This window comes from Gouania willdenowi, chromosome 10, assembly GCF_900634775.1.
Source record: "Gouania willdenowi chromosome 10, fGouWil2.1, whole genome shotgun sequence".
NCBI classification, from domain to species: Eukaryota; Metazoa; Chordata; class Actinopteri; order Blenniiformes; family Gobiesocidae; genus Gouania; species Gouania willdenowi.
In genome coordinates this window covers 32993388-33012589 of record NC_041053.1, presented here as the reverse complement: position 1 = coordinate 33012589, position 19202 = coordinate 32993388, and the positions used below count along the sequence as shown (strand labels likewise).

General features: G+C 37.2%; 1 protein-coding gene across 2 annotated transcripts; it reads left to right on the top strand.

Moving 5' to 3' along the window:
• The first annotated feature begins 14247 nt into the window (after positions 1 to 14247).
• On the top strand, positions 14248 to 17895 carry hs3st1 (heparan sulfate (glucosamine) 3-O-sulfotransferase 1). 2 transcript variants are annotated; one of them, XM_028460450.1, is made up of 2 exons: positions 14248 to 14494; positions 16687 to 17895. In XM_028460450.1, exons 1-2 carry the CDS (start codon positions 14487 to 14489, stop codon positions 17639 to 17641), a joined length of 963 nt encoding a protein of 320 aa, XP_028316251.1. In that variant the 5' UTR covers positions 14248 to 14486; the 3' UTR covers positions 17642 to 17895. The 2 variants fall into 2 exon arrangements, with proteins under 2 accessions (XP_028316251.1, XP_028316252.1); XM_028460451.1 differs by having other exon boundaries at positions 16595 to 17893.
• Positions 17896 to 19202: the final 1307 nt, after the last annotated feature.

The following is a 19202-nucleotide window of genomic DNA, read 5'->3' as shown; positions in this document are numbered from 1 at the left end:
TCAAGCCAATCACAGCCAGCCATTTGACGAAGCCGCCGTTCCAAGCAAAGAGTTAACAGCGACGAGTAAAGTGTTTGTGAAGTGACAAAACAAAATAACAAATGGCAAAAAATGGACCAAAAGCAGTCAGAAGTGGCAAGAAATTGACAAAAAACAGGAAACAGGTGGTATTTAATGGCTAAAGGTAGCTTAAATTAGCAAAATGTGGCAAACAATAGTGGAAAAGGGCAAAAATGTGGAACAAAAAGAGGCAAAATGCAAAGGAAACAAGTGGTATTTACTGGATGAAAAGTGGCAAAAAAAATTGATGCGTCAAAAAGAACTTGCAAAAATTGACAAAAATTTGGAAAAAGGGATATTTATTGGCAAAAGGAAGCTAAAATCTGAAAAAAAAACAAAAAAGTGTCAAATTTTTTGGAAAAGGGGCAAAAATGGGACAAAAGTTTTCTGGGGGAATAATAATTAATGAAGACAAAAAGAGCCACATGTTAAGTATCACTGACTTAATGATGCCTTTATCATGGTTTTAATAAATTAATTTCATAAACTAAATTCGACGGTTTTCCTACCCTTAGACATGGGCGATCAGGCGACGCCCCACCAAATGGGAAAAAGGAGGGATTTTTTTCTGTCAAATTCTTTTACAGTGTTACAGGGCTGTGACAATTCTAGACAGTTTGAGCTGCTCTATGTCATTGTCCAATCAGCGCAGGGCTGTGCTCCTTGAAGTACCGCCCCTTTTCACTTCAGTCACTCGTGATGAGTCGCTTGAACATAGTGGTGCTTTTTGGTCACTTCATCGCTCCAGTGACGTGATGAAAGAGAGAGGTTAATACAATTATTGGGCCATACGTTTATAGCACGTATCATAGACGGGGCTGCTTTTATGATCAACTAACAGATTTATTAAAGGATGAGTGTCCAGCCATCTCACTGTAGCGGGAGGGAGGGGCTGCTGCCTCGGCTCTACAGACAGTGACAATTGGTCGAGTTGTCGTTTGAAAAGTTCACATTTTTCAGCTTTGAGTGACTTGGTTGTGCAGGACCTGCAGGTGAAATGTTGATTGCCTGAACATCAGACATGCATAGCACAAGTCTGATGTTCAGGCAATCAACATTTCCCAAAGAAGCATTAACACTGATTCATGATTTCACATCAAACAGAGGTTTGGATGAGAAAAGGCAAGCATGTCCTGGAGTTAGCTGGAGCAGAAATATTGTCTACAGAAATGTCAGGTGGAAAGATCAAATGTAATTGATAATTCTGATCATACTATGTATTGTTATGTATATTGCAGACAAAAAATTAGGCCAGATCCAGGGTCAAGTATTATAGCGTTAAGATCAGACTCATTACAGAACAATCGGAACAATCTCACTGACAGAGATGATGAGCTACAGCACGACTCAGCATCTCCTCCTTCATCCTCCATCTCTTAAAGTTCAGGCACTGCATCTGTATTACAGCTGACATTATTCACAGCTATGCAGATGTTCCATTTGAGCTTTAAGACTGGAATCATTTGACTTTAGCACTGTCGCTATTGTTATCCATATTAATATTCTTTTTTTCCTGTCAGACTCTAACTCCTCCCACATACCTGTATTTCATACACATAACGATTTCAACAATCAGGTGACCAACACAGCCAACTTCTGCCTTTCTATTATGTATTTTTGTAACTTTTGTACTTTTTAGTGAATCTACAACAGCGTTTTATGGCCACATTAAAATAAATAAAAATCTGGGCATTACAAGATTAAAGTCGTAACATTTCGAGAATAAAGTTTTAATTTAATGAGAATCTTGTCTTCATTTAGTGAGATTATACTTCATTAGGTTTCACACATGATGAAATACTGAGCATTTTGGCCCATCATCACCATCCACACTGTAGTCATTTTAAGGACTTTTAAAGACACTTTGCAGACATTTGTGTTTGTTCCGACTAAAGAACCAGACTGATTTGGAGCAAATAGCTTCTTTTATTGTGGAGGAGGAACTGGCAGGAAGTGGTCGACTTCAGGGCTATCGGTGTTAGTTCAAGTTGCATTCACTTCAATAGGGAATTAGCAGCACTATTCCATTACTAGCTTTTAAGATACGGCTATATTCTCATAAAATTAGGATTTTATTCTCAAAGTGCTCAGATTTCTTTTTATTTTAATGTGGCCCTAATATGTATGAATCAACTTTTTCTTTCAAGATTTTTCTTTTTTTTTTTTGCATTTCAGCTAACTTTCTTCTTTCTAACGACTATTATTATCATTATGAAGATGTCTTCACAACTGATGATGATAATTTGATTTTCAAACAAAATGTTTACACACCAAATCCTATTATTTGACAGTCACCCCTGTGTTATCTGTCATTGTGTCCTTGGGCAAGGCACTTCACCCACATTGCCTAGTATGAATATAGTGTGTAAGTAAGTGTTGGTGGTGGTTGGAGGGGCCGATGGCGCGCTATGGCAGCCTCGCTTCCGTCAGTCTGCCCCAGGGCAGCTGTGGCTGCAACAGTAGCTTACCACCACTAAGTGTGGAGTGAAAGAATAATTCCTTAATTCTGTGAAACGACTTTGAGTGTCCAAAAAAGTGCTATATAAACTGATGTATTGTTATTATTATAAGTTCAAAATATTTTAACACTTCTTCATTTTTTCTCTTGACTCTTTTGTTAAGGGGCTGAAGAGTTGTAATATTACGGTATTTAAACTAATTAATCACTCTCGGTAAATATGATTTTATTTATAGGAAATATTGATTTTTGATTGAATGTAACTCAACTACCTACAGGTGCTATTTCATAAGAAATCAGTGTTATTACCTGACAGACAGAAATGAGACACTTAAAATAGATAATGGAGTTTTGTAACTCCTTAGATCATGTTTCACTTTATGTTGGTTCAAGTCATCAGAACAAACACAAACATATGTTATTACTTTTAATGTTCTTTTTTTTTTTTTTTTTTCCCTTCCTAATCTTCTCTTCCAGCTGGAAGGAATAAAGCCTAAACCAATCCAAGAACAACGCTCTATGTTGGTTAGAGGTTTTACTTCTGTGGCCACACTGTATTTATTTTATTTTTTTTGCAAGGGTTAGTTGTCAAAGAGAAAGCACTCTCCATTTTTTTCCGGTTCACCAAACCCCCAAATACAAAAATCTATTTGAATTTCCTTTTTTTTTTAACCCCTCAGATGAGAGAGAGTTTCAAAATGCCCTCCTGTGGATTTTCTAAAACATTTTTCACACCAAAAAGACATTTTAATCCGTCTTTTCATTTTACTTGGAAACTTACTTTTTTAAAAAAAAAAAAAAAAAGAAAAGGCTTGCTGATTCAGTGACCACAGTAAACTGTTCTGACTTTGGAAGATGAGGGGAGAGGTGGGATTAGTACCACAGACGAGAAGATGAAAAGCATTTTTTAAGGTGTGGGAACACACACAAACACACAAACACACACTCTGGCATTCACCTGCAAATATTCAAGCATCTCGGGCTCCCTCTGAGGTGTGGAATGGCTGTAACGGCTGATTGAGATGGACTAAAGTAACTCTGGCTGTGTGAAGTTTTCCCACTAAACTCTTGAGGTAAATCTCTTTGAGGATATCTGTGTCTGAGGCCTGTCACACAGCAAGCTGCAGCATCACAAGATGATCAAAACTCCCTCTGGCAAGCGTTTGCATTGTCTGAGAGGCGAGCTTCCTTGGAGACCGCGCAGGGAATGAAAGAGGCTGGTGGTGGTTGTGGAGGCAGAGCTCAGTAAAAAAAAGCAGGGTTAATCCCACACAGTCATTATCCTATTTTTCTTCAACATAGTCGGCCTGTATTTCCATGATAAAGGAGGTTGCCATGTATTTGTATAGGCATGCAGGCGAAGATATGCATGAGTTCCCTTAAAAAAGTATATCAAACCATTACCTTTGGCATTTATTGTGCACTAAATAGCTCTGCACACCTGGGAACCTGCAGCTACCTGACTTACTGTAAGTTTTACTGTTATAGAACAACTGTTTCTTTTCCACATCTGCAGAATGATGTACCTTGGGTTAGTGGTTCTTAATCTTTTTAGCCCTCAACTCCCAAAATCAAAGTACCAGAGACTGGGGACCCCCACTGTACCTGAAGGTGGTTGAACACAGACATGAACATTGAAGAACAATCATGAGGAGACAGGACCATCTGTAAGAAGGAATAAAGGGGACAGATTTTTGGGGCCCATCCATAAAGTCAGCAAAATGATGGTCCATTGTCCTAAGAATCTGTGATGAACACATTTATTTATTTATCTGAATAATATCCATTGTAATCCAAGGAATGTATTACCATTTGTGCCATAGTATATAGTCATCTTAAAGATGTAAATCCTTGTTTTAATCAGAAATAAAATGCGTTAAAGTGAACAAAAATGGCCAAAAAAAATTGGTGAAATGGGATTTTAAAAACCACAGAAATTGGTTCAAAGATGTGACATTAGGTTGGAAACGTGGTGGAAAGGGTTTATGAGTGCTGAAAATGTCTTGAAAGTCAAAATATGTGTAGAAAAGGCATTGACATTTGATGAAGAAGTAGCAGTAATGTGGCAAAAATGCATTAAAAGGAACAAAAATATGGCAATAAAAAGTGATGAAAATAGGTTAAAATGTGGCCAGTTTGTTGTAGTTGCAGAAAAAATGGTAAAAGTAAGCAAAGATGGGCTCAAAATATTAAAAAAAATGTTCCTAGTTTCTTGAAGACATCTGGAAAGCCAGGAAATTGATTGCTTTTATGACTAATGTAGTTTTGAAAGTGTCACCGTACCCTGTTTAAAAAGCTCAGTGACTCTCAGAGAGGACATCATGTGTTTGCTGTCACCGACAATTGCAATATTTGGCTTAGCAGGAGTCATAAATGAGTCAGTATGAACCATTCCCTTTTCCCACGTACAGTACTATAACAGTACTGTTGTTTTCCCATGACACTCAGCTCATAGCTCTCACTGGCTTCCTGGGATGAGCAATCACACCCGTTTACGTAGAATGGCAGCAGGGCAAACACAGTTTCCAAAAACCACATCTGGTTGGATTACTAACTCCCGTTTCTTGTCGTTCCAACTTGTCACTTGTGGTTTAGTCCATTAACATTCAAAAGCAGTTGAACCCCTTAGGCAACTTTCTGTAAGCACGCATGCTTTTTGATTGCAGCCTGACATTAAGATAACTTCATCAAGACAAGCAGATGTCCTTTGGTTTGATTCCTGCTTTGTGATGAGAAGAGTTCAAAACTGTCCAGGGATGATAACTGGTCCCAGAATACAAGTACTGATCTTTCATTAAGTCATTTCTAGTTTTTAAGTCATATTATTATCAGTGAGGATGTATGACAGGGATGGGCAACTCTATCACAGTGGGGTCCACAAATGTGATTGTATCTGATCTGAGGGTCACATTATCAATATTCATGTTAGCATTTAGAATAATGACCAATCAGAGCATTAACATGAGGGTTTTTATGTTTTGTCAGTTTATATTGTCATTTTGTGTGTTTTTGGAGTCATTTTGATTTGTTTTTGCAGTCATTGTGTGTGTGTGTTGTTATTTTTTTGTGTTCTTGGTCTAATTTTGTGTATTTTTCTGTCATTTTCTGCATTTTTGTGGTTGATTTGTGCATTTTTTTGGGTCACTTTCTGTATTTTTGTTGTTGTTTTCTGTAATTTTGTTAACAGTGTGTGTCTTTGGAGCTTTTCTGTGATGTGTTATGTGTGTTTTTGGAATAATTTAGTTGGTTTAGGTGGTTGTTGTGTCTGTTTTTGTTGTCATTTAATGTTTTACGAGTCATTTTGTGTATTTTGAGATTTTTTTGTGTACTTTGTGCATTTGAGTAATTTGTGTATTATGTTGGCTTCATATTCCTTCCAACTTCTTGAATTACAATCATTACACTGAGGGCCACATGTCTGATGTACTGTATAGCATCCTCACTATTGATTTCCATGAATTGAATTATTATTATTCCATAGATTTTTGCCGGTTAACTCATCCTCCACATTTAGTCCGATTATACCACCCAGGGTACCCCAAAGAACAGAAAACTATTATGCTATGTTCTGCCGTTTTTGTATTTTTAATGGTTTCTGATTGATTGGCAAAATATTTCAACAATTAGCTGAAGGCAGTGTTGGGAAAGTTCACTTTCTACACAAACTATAGTTCAAAGTTCAGTTCACAACTTTTAAAATGAGTTCATCGTTCATAACTCAAAATTTTGAACGTACTTCGCAGTTCCACTAGATTTTGAAGTACTGTAGTTCTCCATTATGTTGTTACGAGCTATTTCCTTCAGAATCCTGGCATTTCCCAATTTTTTTACCTCATTCAGTGCACAGTAGTAGCCGCTACAGCTTTCACCCATAGTGTCAACTCTCAAAAACGGGAGGAAAAACGACTTAAATTATCTTCCAGGAGGAATTATTAAAAGAAAAACAGGCCAGTTGTCTTTATTTTCCAGACCTGGAATTAACTCACTTCAAATTCCATTTCAGTCCATACTATAAAATAATCTAAAGAGAACTATACTGGAACTACACTATATGCCAGGCAGGTTCTACAAACAAATGATAACTATAAACTATAAACATAGCATCCTTTTAAGTGATTATATGGAAACTCCGTATTAATTATGAAGGAAGAATCTGATAAATCAGCTGTAACATAATTCACAATTCCAACCCCAAATTCTGAGGTACCTATTCTGATTTCAAGGTTTTTTACTGACACCGGGGGGTTATACTGATTCTGAGGGGTATTTCTGAATCTGAGGGATTAAACAAGGCCTAAAAAACATTATTTTTACAAGTTTTCTGCTAATTCATTTTTTATTGATTTTATTCGCTGTTGATTTTATTACTGCGTTTATCTGTTGAATTTCGTTTGATTTTCAAAGTACAGTTATTATTATTATTATTATTATTATTATTATTATTATTATTATTATTATTATTATTATTATTATTATTATTGTTATTATTATTACTGAACCAGAGAGGTTATACTGACTCCGAGGAGCTGAGTTCATGCATCACTTGCATTTTCTTTGGTAAATGCCTGAAACAGAACAACTGTACATTGCTTCCCAACATTGAATATCTTCCTTAAAAATATCCTAGTTGCATTAAATGCTCTGATGGAGCAGATAAATATGATGTCGCTAAATGATTAATTTGACCTAACACAATAGTACATTTTCAAGAGTTTCCCTGACATTCAACGAAGTGGCTTTAATTAACAGCACCCTGACGTGACCGGCTTCATTTTCAGATTTGCTGATCCCTGTCATCATCTCGAATCACCACCAGGAATAATTGCAGTAATGATTCGCACTCGCACACAACAGAGTTTCATTAAAGAAGTGAAGCTGTAGAAGGAGCCAATGATAACCTGCAATGTGTCACTGGTGGGTGTTTGACAGGTGGTGAATCACGTTGTGTGGTATAATTAAAGTGTGGAATAAAAGCTGCACAGTGAAAAAACTGTTGATTATCTTCAGGTGTTTTTTTAATGATGAGGAGACTTTTGTCGCTCGCGTAAGAATCGAAAGAAAACTAATTGACAATCAAAGAGCAATTCTTTAGTTTAGTTCCTCGTTCATCATCAGGACAACGTTTGATTTCTAAAAAGTAAGCAGGATTTATATTAAAAAACATACAGTCTAAAAAGTCAAAAACAGTCACATTTAAAATATCAAACTAAACTTTTTAATTAGCGCCCTTTCCCAGTGTCTGTGGGAAAAAGTTTTTAATGATGCATGAACATCGTGTAGAAGCTGCTCAGGCTCGGCCTTGTTTCTTTGTCACCCGATGTGATGCAAAGCAACAAAATATATTGTCTCTGATTCTGTGAAATTAAGTCACACAGTGAAAGATTTACAGAGAAATGCAACAGACATTTTGTGACCAATGAGCGCCCTAATAAAAAACCAAAAGTAAAATTTGTCTTCCATATTTTAAGCACAGAAGCGCTACAATTATTGTCTGTTGTCAGACTGGTTGTTGTTGTTTACTGCTTTGACAGAGTGGAGCTGCTGTTTCAGTGGAGCCACACAAATGGCATCACCCAGCAAGTTTTTTCTCCAACACATAGACATACTGTAGATCAGTGGTTCCCAAACGGTGTGCCGTGGGATTTTTTCACAACCATACATTATTATTTAGGGCTCTATAAAATCCACGTTAACAGAATAGCGGACGTAATCAGGGAATCGACCAGTGAAAACGGATATCTACTGTTGAACACGGAAATGGACAGAATCGGTATGAAACGCCATCACTTTGAGACCAAGAAGGTTTTTTTATGAGGAAATGTTTCTGGGGACCCCTCATTAGATGCACCGTCTGCCCCACTCCCATCCTGGCCAGTGCCACATTAAACATTGCCTAAACCACCCCAAACAGCAACTAAACTGCCAAAAAACTACACAAATCATCACTGACTCCTAAAATCAGAGCCAGATTTGGAAAAAATGAAATGCATTAGTTCCCTAATTATTGCAATATACAACTATACAAAAATAATTATTTTTTAATTCACTACTTTGGATGCACTCATTTCTAGGAGTGTGACGATATCTCGATTATGGCAATATTTAATCCCACGATCAATTATCGATATGCTCACGCTATCGATTTTTTATTAATTTTTTTTTTCAAAACCTTTTCTGCTTTTTCACAAAAATGTGCAGATACGTCTTCACAGAAATTTTGTCACCGTTTGTTGAATTAACCAATATATTGTTTACTGGAATATTGCACTATAATGTTGTCACTGGTAGGAAAAACCCTACTTTTTGTTTACAGAAATCACTATTAGAGATTCTTATACGTTTACATTGGTATGTTGACACTTATTTACAGAAATGTTGCACTATAAGAGTGTCACTGTTCATAGGACACTTTTTCTATTTATTGTCTTTCAGAGATATAAAATAAACATTTTATTTTTTCACTTAATCTTTTTTTTTTCTTATGTCATAGATTATCGTAGATTGATTTCTGACCAATATATCGATAATTACTGTATCGTCATATTGTGAGATAATCGTTATCGCGAGCTTTGTATCGCGTATCGTATCATATTGTATCGTGAGGTACCCAGAGGTCCCCACCACTACTCATTTCATAAGAGACAGAGGAAAACTCTATACCAAAATATGTTTTTGAAATATTTTGTTAATAAGTATTTCATGAGTAATATAGTTCTTTGTCAAATTTTATTTGGCATTAGTAAATAATTATGCACATTTACAGATTGTACATGATATGAGTGATAACACGTGTTATAAAAGCTATTTTGCACAATAGGTGTGCCTTCAGATTTATACTTGTCCTTTGGTGTACCTTGGGCACAAAAAGTTTGGGAACCGCTGCTGTCGATTTAGTCCCACGTCATGGCTAAAACGGAATTGTTGCTCACTTCTACTGAGTGGCGGAAATGGAAATATTGTGGAATTTCATTGAAATTGTGTATTTGGAAGGACTTGGATATCCACAACAGAATTAGTTATGATTCGTGTTTTCTCTGTCATTTGTTCTTTCTCCTGCAGGCCAAATAGATGCAATAAAGAGATTTGGCCCACGGGCATTACATTTGACAGATGCTCTTAAGTAACAACATCTGCAACAGCTGCATTTCTATCTGTATTTCAGCCTGTCTCTGTGCTCTGATTGGACTGGATAGCTACTATGACTATTCAAGGTCTGCCAATAAAAAATACTTGTCATGTTAATGTGGTTGGATGCCTGTGATTAATCTCAGAGCATGATTATAACCTATAATTCAGATGAATTCACACTCAGCCTGAAGAAAGACGAGGTCAGAATTCAAGGATTACTGGAATGCATTTTTAAAAAGGAAATATGAGTACATTTTGTTAACCTGCAATGGGAAACCGGTGCATTTGCATAGAGGAGACATCTTTAAGTTGAGTTTGACCTTGTTCATCTGAGGCTATAACCGTCTGCTGTTATCTAACACATATACGTGTGTGTGCGTGCGTGTGTGTGTGTGTGTGTGTGTGTGTGTGCGTGCGTGTGTGCGTGTGTGTGTGTGTGTGCACGCGCGTCTTTCAGTTAAATCACCTATACAGCATAATTTTTTGCAAAAACGGCAGAATGACATACATCCATATGTATGTACATTGTTAGATCTCAGAAGCTAAGCAGGTCTGGGCCTGGTTAGTAGTTGGATGGGAGACAACTGAGAATTCCAGGTGCCACAGTGGGTGGCAGTCACCCCAGTGGTATCTGTCACTGTGTCCTTGGGCAAGGCACTTCACCCACATTGTCTCGTATGAATGTAGTGTGTGAGTGAGTGTCGGTGGTGGTCGGAGGGGCCGATGGCGAACCATGGCAGCCTCGCTTCCCTCAGTCTGCCCCATGGCAGCTGTGGCTGCAATAGTAGCTTACCACCACCAAGTGTGGAGTGAAAGAACAATGCTTTCATTCTGTAAAGCGCTGTATTATTATCATTTTGATTTTAATTTTATTTTTTTACTAACTACAAAAAGTGGAATGTTTTTAAAACAGCATGTTTTGTTATTGCAATTAAATGAATTAATTTATTTTATTGCATAATTGTGACCATCACCAGCCCTCCCAAAGGAAGGGTAAGAAACACTTTATTATAGGGAGGATATAAAAAGAGAGGGCAGTGTTACACCTAGGTGAGGGGGAAGGGAACAGGAAGAGAGAGTCAGGGTAGGAAATGGAAGGGGTGGGGAAGAGTTCACTGTTTTACAGACGCCCCAGAGATCCCAGGCCGAGAGACAGCCACCGTCCCCCACACACACACCTGAGAAGGCCCCTCACCAACCCCAACCCCGGCACAGATGCCAGCACCTCCCCAGCGCGCCCACCCCCCACACTGGTGCGACGTGCATCGTGTTTATGAACATTTCAACAGTCAACAACACTGTAACTCAAAGAGGGATATCTGGTATCAGAGATATTTAATCTCAACTTCCTGGTTAAATATAGTGTAAGTTAAAATAAATGTTTTTTGAAAAAGTTGCAGACCATTTGCAACATTATTCAATGTGAACATTATTCTCCTTAAACAGACAGACTTTATGACAAAGGGTGAGTCATTACATTGCATTCTACATTGGAAAAAGCAAAGATTGTATGACTGCATTTACTGTTATAAATGTTGTGAGTCAAGTGGTTTTATTTTTTAAATTTCTTTCCACTGTACCAGAGGTATGGGCTAGTTATTTGTTTGATATTTGTGCATGAGGTGAAGAAGCTTCAAAGTTGATCACTTTAAGGGAAACTCCAAGCAGGTCAACTCCAAAGCCTAACGAAATATAGAATGAGTTATAACATAGGTGTTAAATCCAAGCGCTATTTTAAGGTACAGTGGGGCAAAAAAGTATTTTGTCAGCCACCAATTGTACATGTTCTCCCACTTAAAATAAGTATTTGGTCACCTACAAACAAGCAAGATTTCTGGTTCTCACAGACCTGTAACTTCTTCTTTAAGAGGCTCCTATGTTCTCCACTTGTTACCTTTATTAACCAGAAACAAAATTGTAGCCTCGCACCAGGCTGGGAAGACTGAATCTGCAATAGGTAAGCAGCTTGGTGTGCAGAAATCAACTGTGGGAGCAAGTAACACACTACGCTGCCAGGGATTCAAATCTTGCAGTGCCAGACGAGTCCCCCTGCTTAAGCCAGTACATGTCTGAAGTTTGCTTGAGAGCATTTGGATGATCCAGAAGAGGATTGGGCAAATGTCATTTGGTCAGATGATACCAAAATAGAACTTTTTGGTAAAAACTCAACTCGTCGTGTTTGGAGGAGAAAGAACACCATACCTGCTGTTAAGCATGGGGGTAGTAACATCATGCTTTGGGGCTGTTTCTTTGCAAATGGACCAGGACGACTGATCCGTGTAAAGGAAATAATGAATGGGGCCATGTATCGTGAGATTTTGAGTGAAAACCTCTTTCCATCAGCACGGGCATTGAAGATGAAACGTGGCTGGGTCTTTCAGCCCGACAATGATCACAAACACACAGCTCGGGCAACGAAAGAGTGGCTTTGTAAGAAGCATTTCAAGGTCCTGGAGTGGCCTAGCCAGTCTCCAGATCTAAATCCCATAGAAAATCTTTGGAGGGAGTTGAAAGTCCATGTTGCCCAGCATCAGCCCCAAAACATCACTGCTCTTGAGGAGATCTGCATGGAGGAATGGGCCAAAATACCAGCAACAGTGTGTGAAGACTTACAGAAAACACTTGGCCTCTGTCATTGCCAACAAAGGGTACATTACAAAGTACTGAGATTAACTTTCGTTATTGACTTAATACTTACTTTTCACCATAATTTGCAAATGAATTCATTAAAAATCCTACAAAGTGATTTTCTGGATTTTTTTTCTCTTTTTGTCTCTCATAGTTGAGGTATACCTATTATGAAAATTACAGGCCTCTCTCATCTTTTTAAGTGGGAGAACATGCACAATTGGTGGCTGACTAAATACTTTTTTACCCCACTGTACATGCAGAAAAATACAAGAAGGAAGAAAAAATGTAAATAAAGCTTTTACGAGATCCAACTTTTTTTCCCTTTACTTCAGGTATTTTTTGAGAGATCCCGCATTAGTTTTGTTTTTATTCTTTCTTCCTTGAAGAATTTTTTTTTGCCTATCCCTTTAGGGGCTTCATACTATTCTGCTCTGTTGTTTCATGTAACCAGAGAATACCCATCTATCAGTTGCAACGTCAATTTGTCTCTGTGTTTTGGTCTTTTGTGACCAGTTTTTTCTAAGCACTCATCTCTGAGTAAAAGCTGTTCAGATTTATTTAATCCCCGTGTTTTTATTCAATTAGTTCTTTGTTCATGAATTTGTCTTCCTTATATCAGTTTCATTGTTTTCATCTGGGAAAAAAACTCACTTAATAACTAGTGAACAACAGCTTGATTTAATTATCAGCTTGCATACAAAACAAGTTCATGTGGGAGGATCCAACCTTTGCTTAGGCCAAACCACATGGAAAAGAAATTGACACCTTTGTAAGAACAAGCATTCAATCATCGACATTTACAATGTTTCACAGTGACTGTACGTTGAAATGTGACTCAGAGAAGATGGTGAAACATCACAGTGACTCAATTCCTTTTGTGTGGGGCTGTATCTTGACTCTGCTATTAACAAATGATTGGTAGGAGAACTAAAAGATCAGAGAGGAAAAGTCCCACAGAAAGCAGGTTGAACAGGTGTGCTGTCTGCACTACACATTCACAACATCAGATATAATCCACTGATAACTGTTATTTGAACCTGCTCCTCGTCCCTGTATCACCTGCTTTACTATTACCTGACATTCCTCACGGAGCCAAGGCTATGAGTCGCCGATTGTAAAGTTGCACAATGCGCATGCTAAAATAAACAGCAACTTTTCGCAATATTCAACAACAAACCACGTTTCAAAACGTATGACAATGTTTTTGTATTACTTTTGACCAGATTTACAGCAATATATGTGAATTTCATCATACTTACTTTTCTCATAAATATGTCATAGAAAAATAATAAAAATACATGTTAAATTTAAATCTATATGTTCCATTTGAAATCTAAATCAAAATTTTAAATCTAAACCTTAATGTCAAATTTTGAATCTAAATCTAAATGTTAAAACTATATATGAGCTTTTATTTTGGTACTTCCTGTGAATTTTCATACGAGCTAAATATTTACTTTTACCCATGAGACATAGATTAAACTTTTAGATTTAACATGTAGATTTAATAATTACATTTAATATTTAGCTTTAACATTAGCATTTAAGTTTAACATTTAGATACAACATTTAGATTTAACACTAGCACTTAGCTTTAACATTATATATTTATATGTAACATTTTGATTTTGATTTGAAATTTATTATTTCATGTTTGAAGTTAGATTTAACATTTAGATTTAATATTTAGATTTATGTTTAATATTTAGATTTAACATTACATCATATTTCTACGTCAAAAAAATCACAAATTTCACAAATACAGTATTGCTGTAAATATGGTCAAAAGTAAAAAAAAAAAATAAATAAATAAATATTTTAGCATGCACATCTTTACAATCGGTGCCTACAAGACTGTTATTTATGATATCTGTCAAAAAAAAAAAAAAAAAAACTGTCATTGAGTCACTGGAGGGGGCGTGGCCTGTAGGCGTAAGGTGGGCGTGTGTTTTCTCACAACAGCAGAGGCTTTAAAAGTAAGAGGACGTACCGCCTGTGAGACACATCTCTGGAGGAGACGACACAGTCAGGGTCGGTGTTGGATGAAACTCCTTCGCTGGTTGGTTAGGCTCGGGTATTAACGGAGCCCTGGGGAGGCGCTGTATAGCGGGATCATCCTCCGGTTGCAGCGCAGGACGCACCGCGGCTCTGCGCGTAAACTAGCTCCAAGGTGCGCGACATGGCATCAGTGCACAGCGGACGGATTTAGATGAAAAGGTGGGAGACTCACTAAAATATTTGGAATTGAAAGCATTGATCACAGACAGACTTATTATGAGTAAATGTACTGCAGGAAGACAGAAAATCATTTTGCCTTTGGTAGTTTGACGCACGTTTTATTGCCACTTGTTTTTTTGTTTTTTTTCTTTTCTTATAAATGCAAATAGGTGTTAGAGTTTTAAAACTAATGCTTAATATAAGTTGTGGTAGGATGTGCATTGCAACAGCAAGCATTGCATCGCGTTGTTATTGTTTTTATAGCCTAGAAACTAAACCAGTTTTACAAGTAGATAAACTACACTTTATCTGCTTTTTATGACCAGGTCCACTCCTGTGTAAGTACTGTGACACATCAGCTAGATTAGAGCTGGGCAATATATCGAGATTCAAGATATATTGAGTTTTATTTTTTGTCGATATAGAAAATGACAATATTGCCTATATCAATATATACAGGGCCGGTTTTAGGTCATTCGGTGCCCTAGGTAAGAGTGGACTTTAACGCACCCCTGAAATAAATAATTAAAAACAGATAAAGGTTTTTTTTTTTTTTTTTTTTTTTTTTAGTCAATACACATTGTGTACACATTATTTATTTTTTAAAAAAAAAATAAAAAAATCAAGACAAAATAATGCAATTCTGCGACACAACAAACCATTGGGGGGGAAAAATACAGCCTATTTCAGAAATTAGAATAATAAACTATAAAACAGTAAAACACCTACAGGTATAGCGCAATAGTGAACAATTACAACAATGGTGCAAAATCCAAAAGCTATGCAAAACAGTGCAATCAAAAGTTCAAATGAAATTTAAAAGCTTCAGTGCAAGGAAATGTTTACTTTCCTGTTTAGTTTTTAGTCAGTGACTAAAATCTTAAAGCTAAAGAACACAATGTGCAAACAACACAATAGAATTATATTGAATAGAACAAGAATTAGAATAAAATAAATGCAAATATACATAAATATGGTGATCAGCTGGTAGATCAGCTGGTATAGTTGCAGTTTTTTAATATTAATATTCATTCAAGAGAAAACATGTACAATGATTGTCAAGGGTGTGTTTCACGTTTATTATACCTTTTGAAATTATTATTATTAATTGGGGGTGGGAGCAATTTGGCGCTTCTCCAGCAGATGGCGGCCTAGGCGCCTGTCGGGAAAGCCGGCCCTGGATATATATATATATTTTTCATAGGATATGTTGTATTAAAATACTTGTTTTAGAAGTTGTTTCTTTCACTACTTCTCAGAACAGCATGAAAAGCACAGTTAGATGGATTACTGAGTGCGTCCTATCCTAGAACTTCCCCTAAACATGCTACAGAACTCACTCACACATGCTGTCCTTTATAGGTGAAAAAGCCAAAGGTGTTTGTTAATAAATGTGCCTTATTCTATTTTATTCTAATTTTTGAATTAAGATTTATATCAAGTATTTAAATTTTGGTCCACATCACCCAGTCCTAGATGGGAGTCATTTTAACAAAAAATAAAATGAAAATATGATCATAGTTTTGAAAAAAAATAGAGGTTAGGATCTAAAATAATAGACCTTTATTGATCCCACAGAGGGGAAATGTACAATTTGCAGAGCAACGATAGAATAGCACACAGTAAGATTAAAATAAATACCAATGTAGGATAATAGTGCAAATATACGACTGTTGGACAGACATGAAGTAGTAAGAACAAAAAACAAAACAAATATGCAAATGACAAATTAAGGAATATGGTTGGGGGGAGGGGTTATCAGAGTGGTAACAGTTATTGAGTTAAACAGTAGTTAAATATTCCCATCATCCTGTATCTCTGTTTCAAATTGTTGAGATTTATATCGTTTATCACCATTTTGAGAAATAATATTGAGATATGAGGTGTGGTCCATATCACCCAGCCCTAAGTTAGATATCATAAAACAAAATGCTCACTGGTTGATTATTACAGATGGAGTATAAAGTTTAACTGAAGCCACAATGATTCAAACTCTTGTCTTGATTTGTGGAAAAATTCAAAGTCTGTCATGTAGTCACAGTTGTTTTCTGTCCGTGTGTGTGTGTGTGTGTGTGTGTGTGTGTGTGTGTGTGTGTGTAGTTCCTGGGACAGAAAAGACAGCTTGTTCCCAGCAGCTTGTCCTCACTTAGCTGCTCTTTCAATGTGGGACATATTTGTGCTGCTGTCGCCAGGCTGAAGTCCTCCAGGGTCAGGACCTCCCTCATGGCGGCCTTGCTCCTCGGGCTGCTGCTCTTTGCCATGCAGTCCCCGCCTCTCCCATCCTGGCCGTTGGCAGACGACGACGGGCTGCTTTTGCCTCCCACCGTGTCACCCTCGGACAACGGGACTACCGTCAGCCACCCCAATGGGACCCTGCAGCAGCTCCCTCAGATTATAATCATCGGGGTGAGGAAAGGAGGTACACGGGCTCTGATTGAGATGCTCAGTCTGCACAGTGAGGTGGCGGCGGCGCAGAACGAGGTGCATTTCTTTGACTGGGAGGGTCGCTTTCAGAAGGGTTTGCCGTGGTATCTGAGCCAGATGCCTTACGCCCTCCCCCATCAGCTGACGGTAGAAAAAACACCAGCTTACTTCACCTCCAGTAAGGTCCCTAAACGCATCTACCAGATGAACCCAGACATCAAGCTGCTGCTCATCCTTAGGGACCCCACAGAGCGCGTGCTTTCTGACTACACCCAGGTCTTTTACAACCGTCTCCAAAAACACAAGCGCTACCAGCCCATTGAGTCTGTGCTGGTGAAGGACGGTGAGATCAACTTGGGATACAAGGCTCTGAATCGCAGCTTGTACTTTGTCCACATGCAGAACTGGCTGCAGTACTTCTCACTGGAGAACATCCACGTGGTGGATGGTGACGAGCTGATCAGAGATCCGCTACCCGAGATGAAAAAGGTGGAGCGGTTCCTAAAGCTGGAGCCGCAGATCACAGCGTCTAATTTTTACTTTAACAAAACAAAAGGATTTTATTGTTTGAGAGACCACGGGCGAGAGAGGTGCCTGCACGACTCCAAGGGCAGAGCTCACCCACACGTGGCTCCCGCCATCCTACAGAAACTCTACCGGTTCTTTCACGAACCCAACAGGAAGTTCTTTGAGTTGGTGGGTCGAACATTTAGCTGGAAGTAAAGTTCTCACCTTCAGTCTTTTTCAATTGTTCTTTCTTCATCTCCTTAAACAACAATCAACACATGAAGAAGCTATTGTACATTTAAATTCCACTTGTTTTTTTTAAAAACTTGTATGTTTGTATATTGTTGAGGCAATGAGGTGCAGAATGTAAAAAACTCAGTCACTGTTTCATAGCTGACATATTTTGAACATTTAGCTCACATTTTGCTCATTTTTCTTTCATTTGAGACAAAATGTATGTAAAACAGCATGTTCTTTATTGTTGTTCAATTGTGTACACATGAAAAATAAATGTAAATGTAAATGTTAAATCTAAGTGTTAAAGTTAAATATAAATGTTAAATCTAAATGTAAAATTGGTCACATATTTAGATTTACATTTAACATTTAGATTTAGATTATTTGACAGTGACATTCATCAACATTACAGTAAATGTACCAGAGTTAACCCAATGGCTTTTTTCATCTGTTGTCCCATTTACATTTAGATTTAACTTTTACATTTAGATTCAATACTTAAATTTAGATTTATTTTTTCATGTTTACACATTTTAGCAATGATTTAGAACAAGCTGTTTAAAATTAATTTGTCTGAAACGAAAGAAAAATGAGCTAAACGTGAGGAAAGTGAGCTAAGTGTTCAAAATGTGTTGGCTTTGAAACAGTGGCCGAGTTTTTACATTCAGTACGCATTCAGTACGCCATATGAGCCAAGTATCAAGGCAGAAGCTGTTTTATGACGTGTTCTTCTTGAACGTTTTTGGTCCTCCATCGACTGTTTGTAATGTTAGAAAAACTCAACACTTTTTGAACTGACTGCTTGTTTCACTGCTGAACAAAGACCTGCACCAGCAGTAGTAACGATTGTCACGTCCTCATGTTTCCCTGCGTATGATCCGACATTAATAACTGCATTCATTCAGCGCTCTGAATGACCTTTACCTGCTGCTACGTGTTTTTCCTCACTCAGTTTCAAGCACAGCTGCACTGAAAATGTATTGGTTTTTCATTGTTACCATATATTTCGTTACTTATCGTTATTGTATATAGGTTTTTTTTTTTTTAAGAAAAGATTTATAACTAAAATAAAGATGTATATTTTTAAGCCCGTGTGATGTACTTATTTTAATCTGTTGAGTCGTTTATTCTTAGTGCTGTTAGAAAAATTGAGTGATTCATTAATTATGCTCTGTAATTGATTAATTAATCTAATCTGTTTTTTAATCTCACCTAAAAATGAAAAGAAAAGCCCTCAACTTGAGGTGTTTTCATTTAAATTAGTTACATTATTGTGGCAGATGAAAAGACTGATATATAACAAAGTGGCTTTATAAAGTCATTTATTGTTTTTAACAGACTTGAGCATGCAGTAGACATTTACATTCTGCTGTATTTCAGACTCGGGTTTATATGAAATCCTATAAGTTAACAGTAAGAACAGTTTTCTGAGCAACACAGTTATTTGAACACTGAACTTTTAGCTTTTTCTCTCCTTCAGACAATATTTATCCAGTGACTTTGTTCATTTGTCAGTCGTGAACTTGTTCATTTTGGCAAC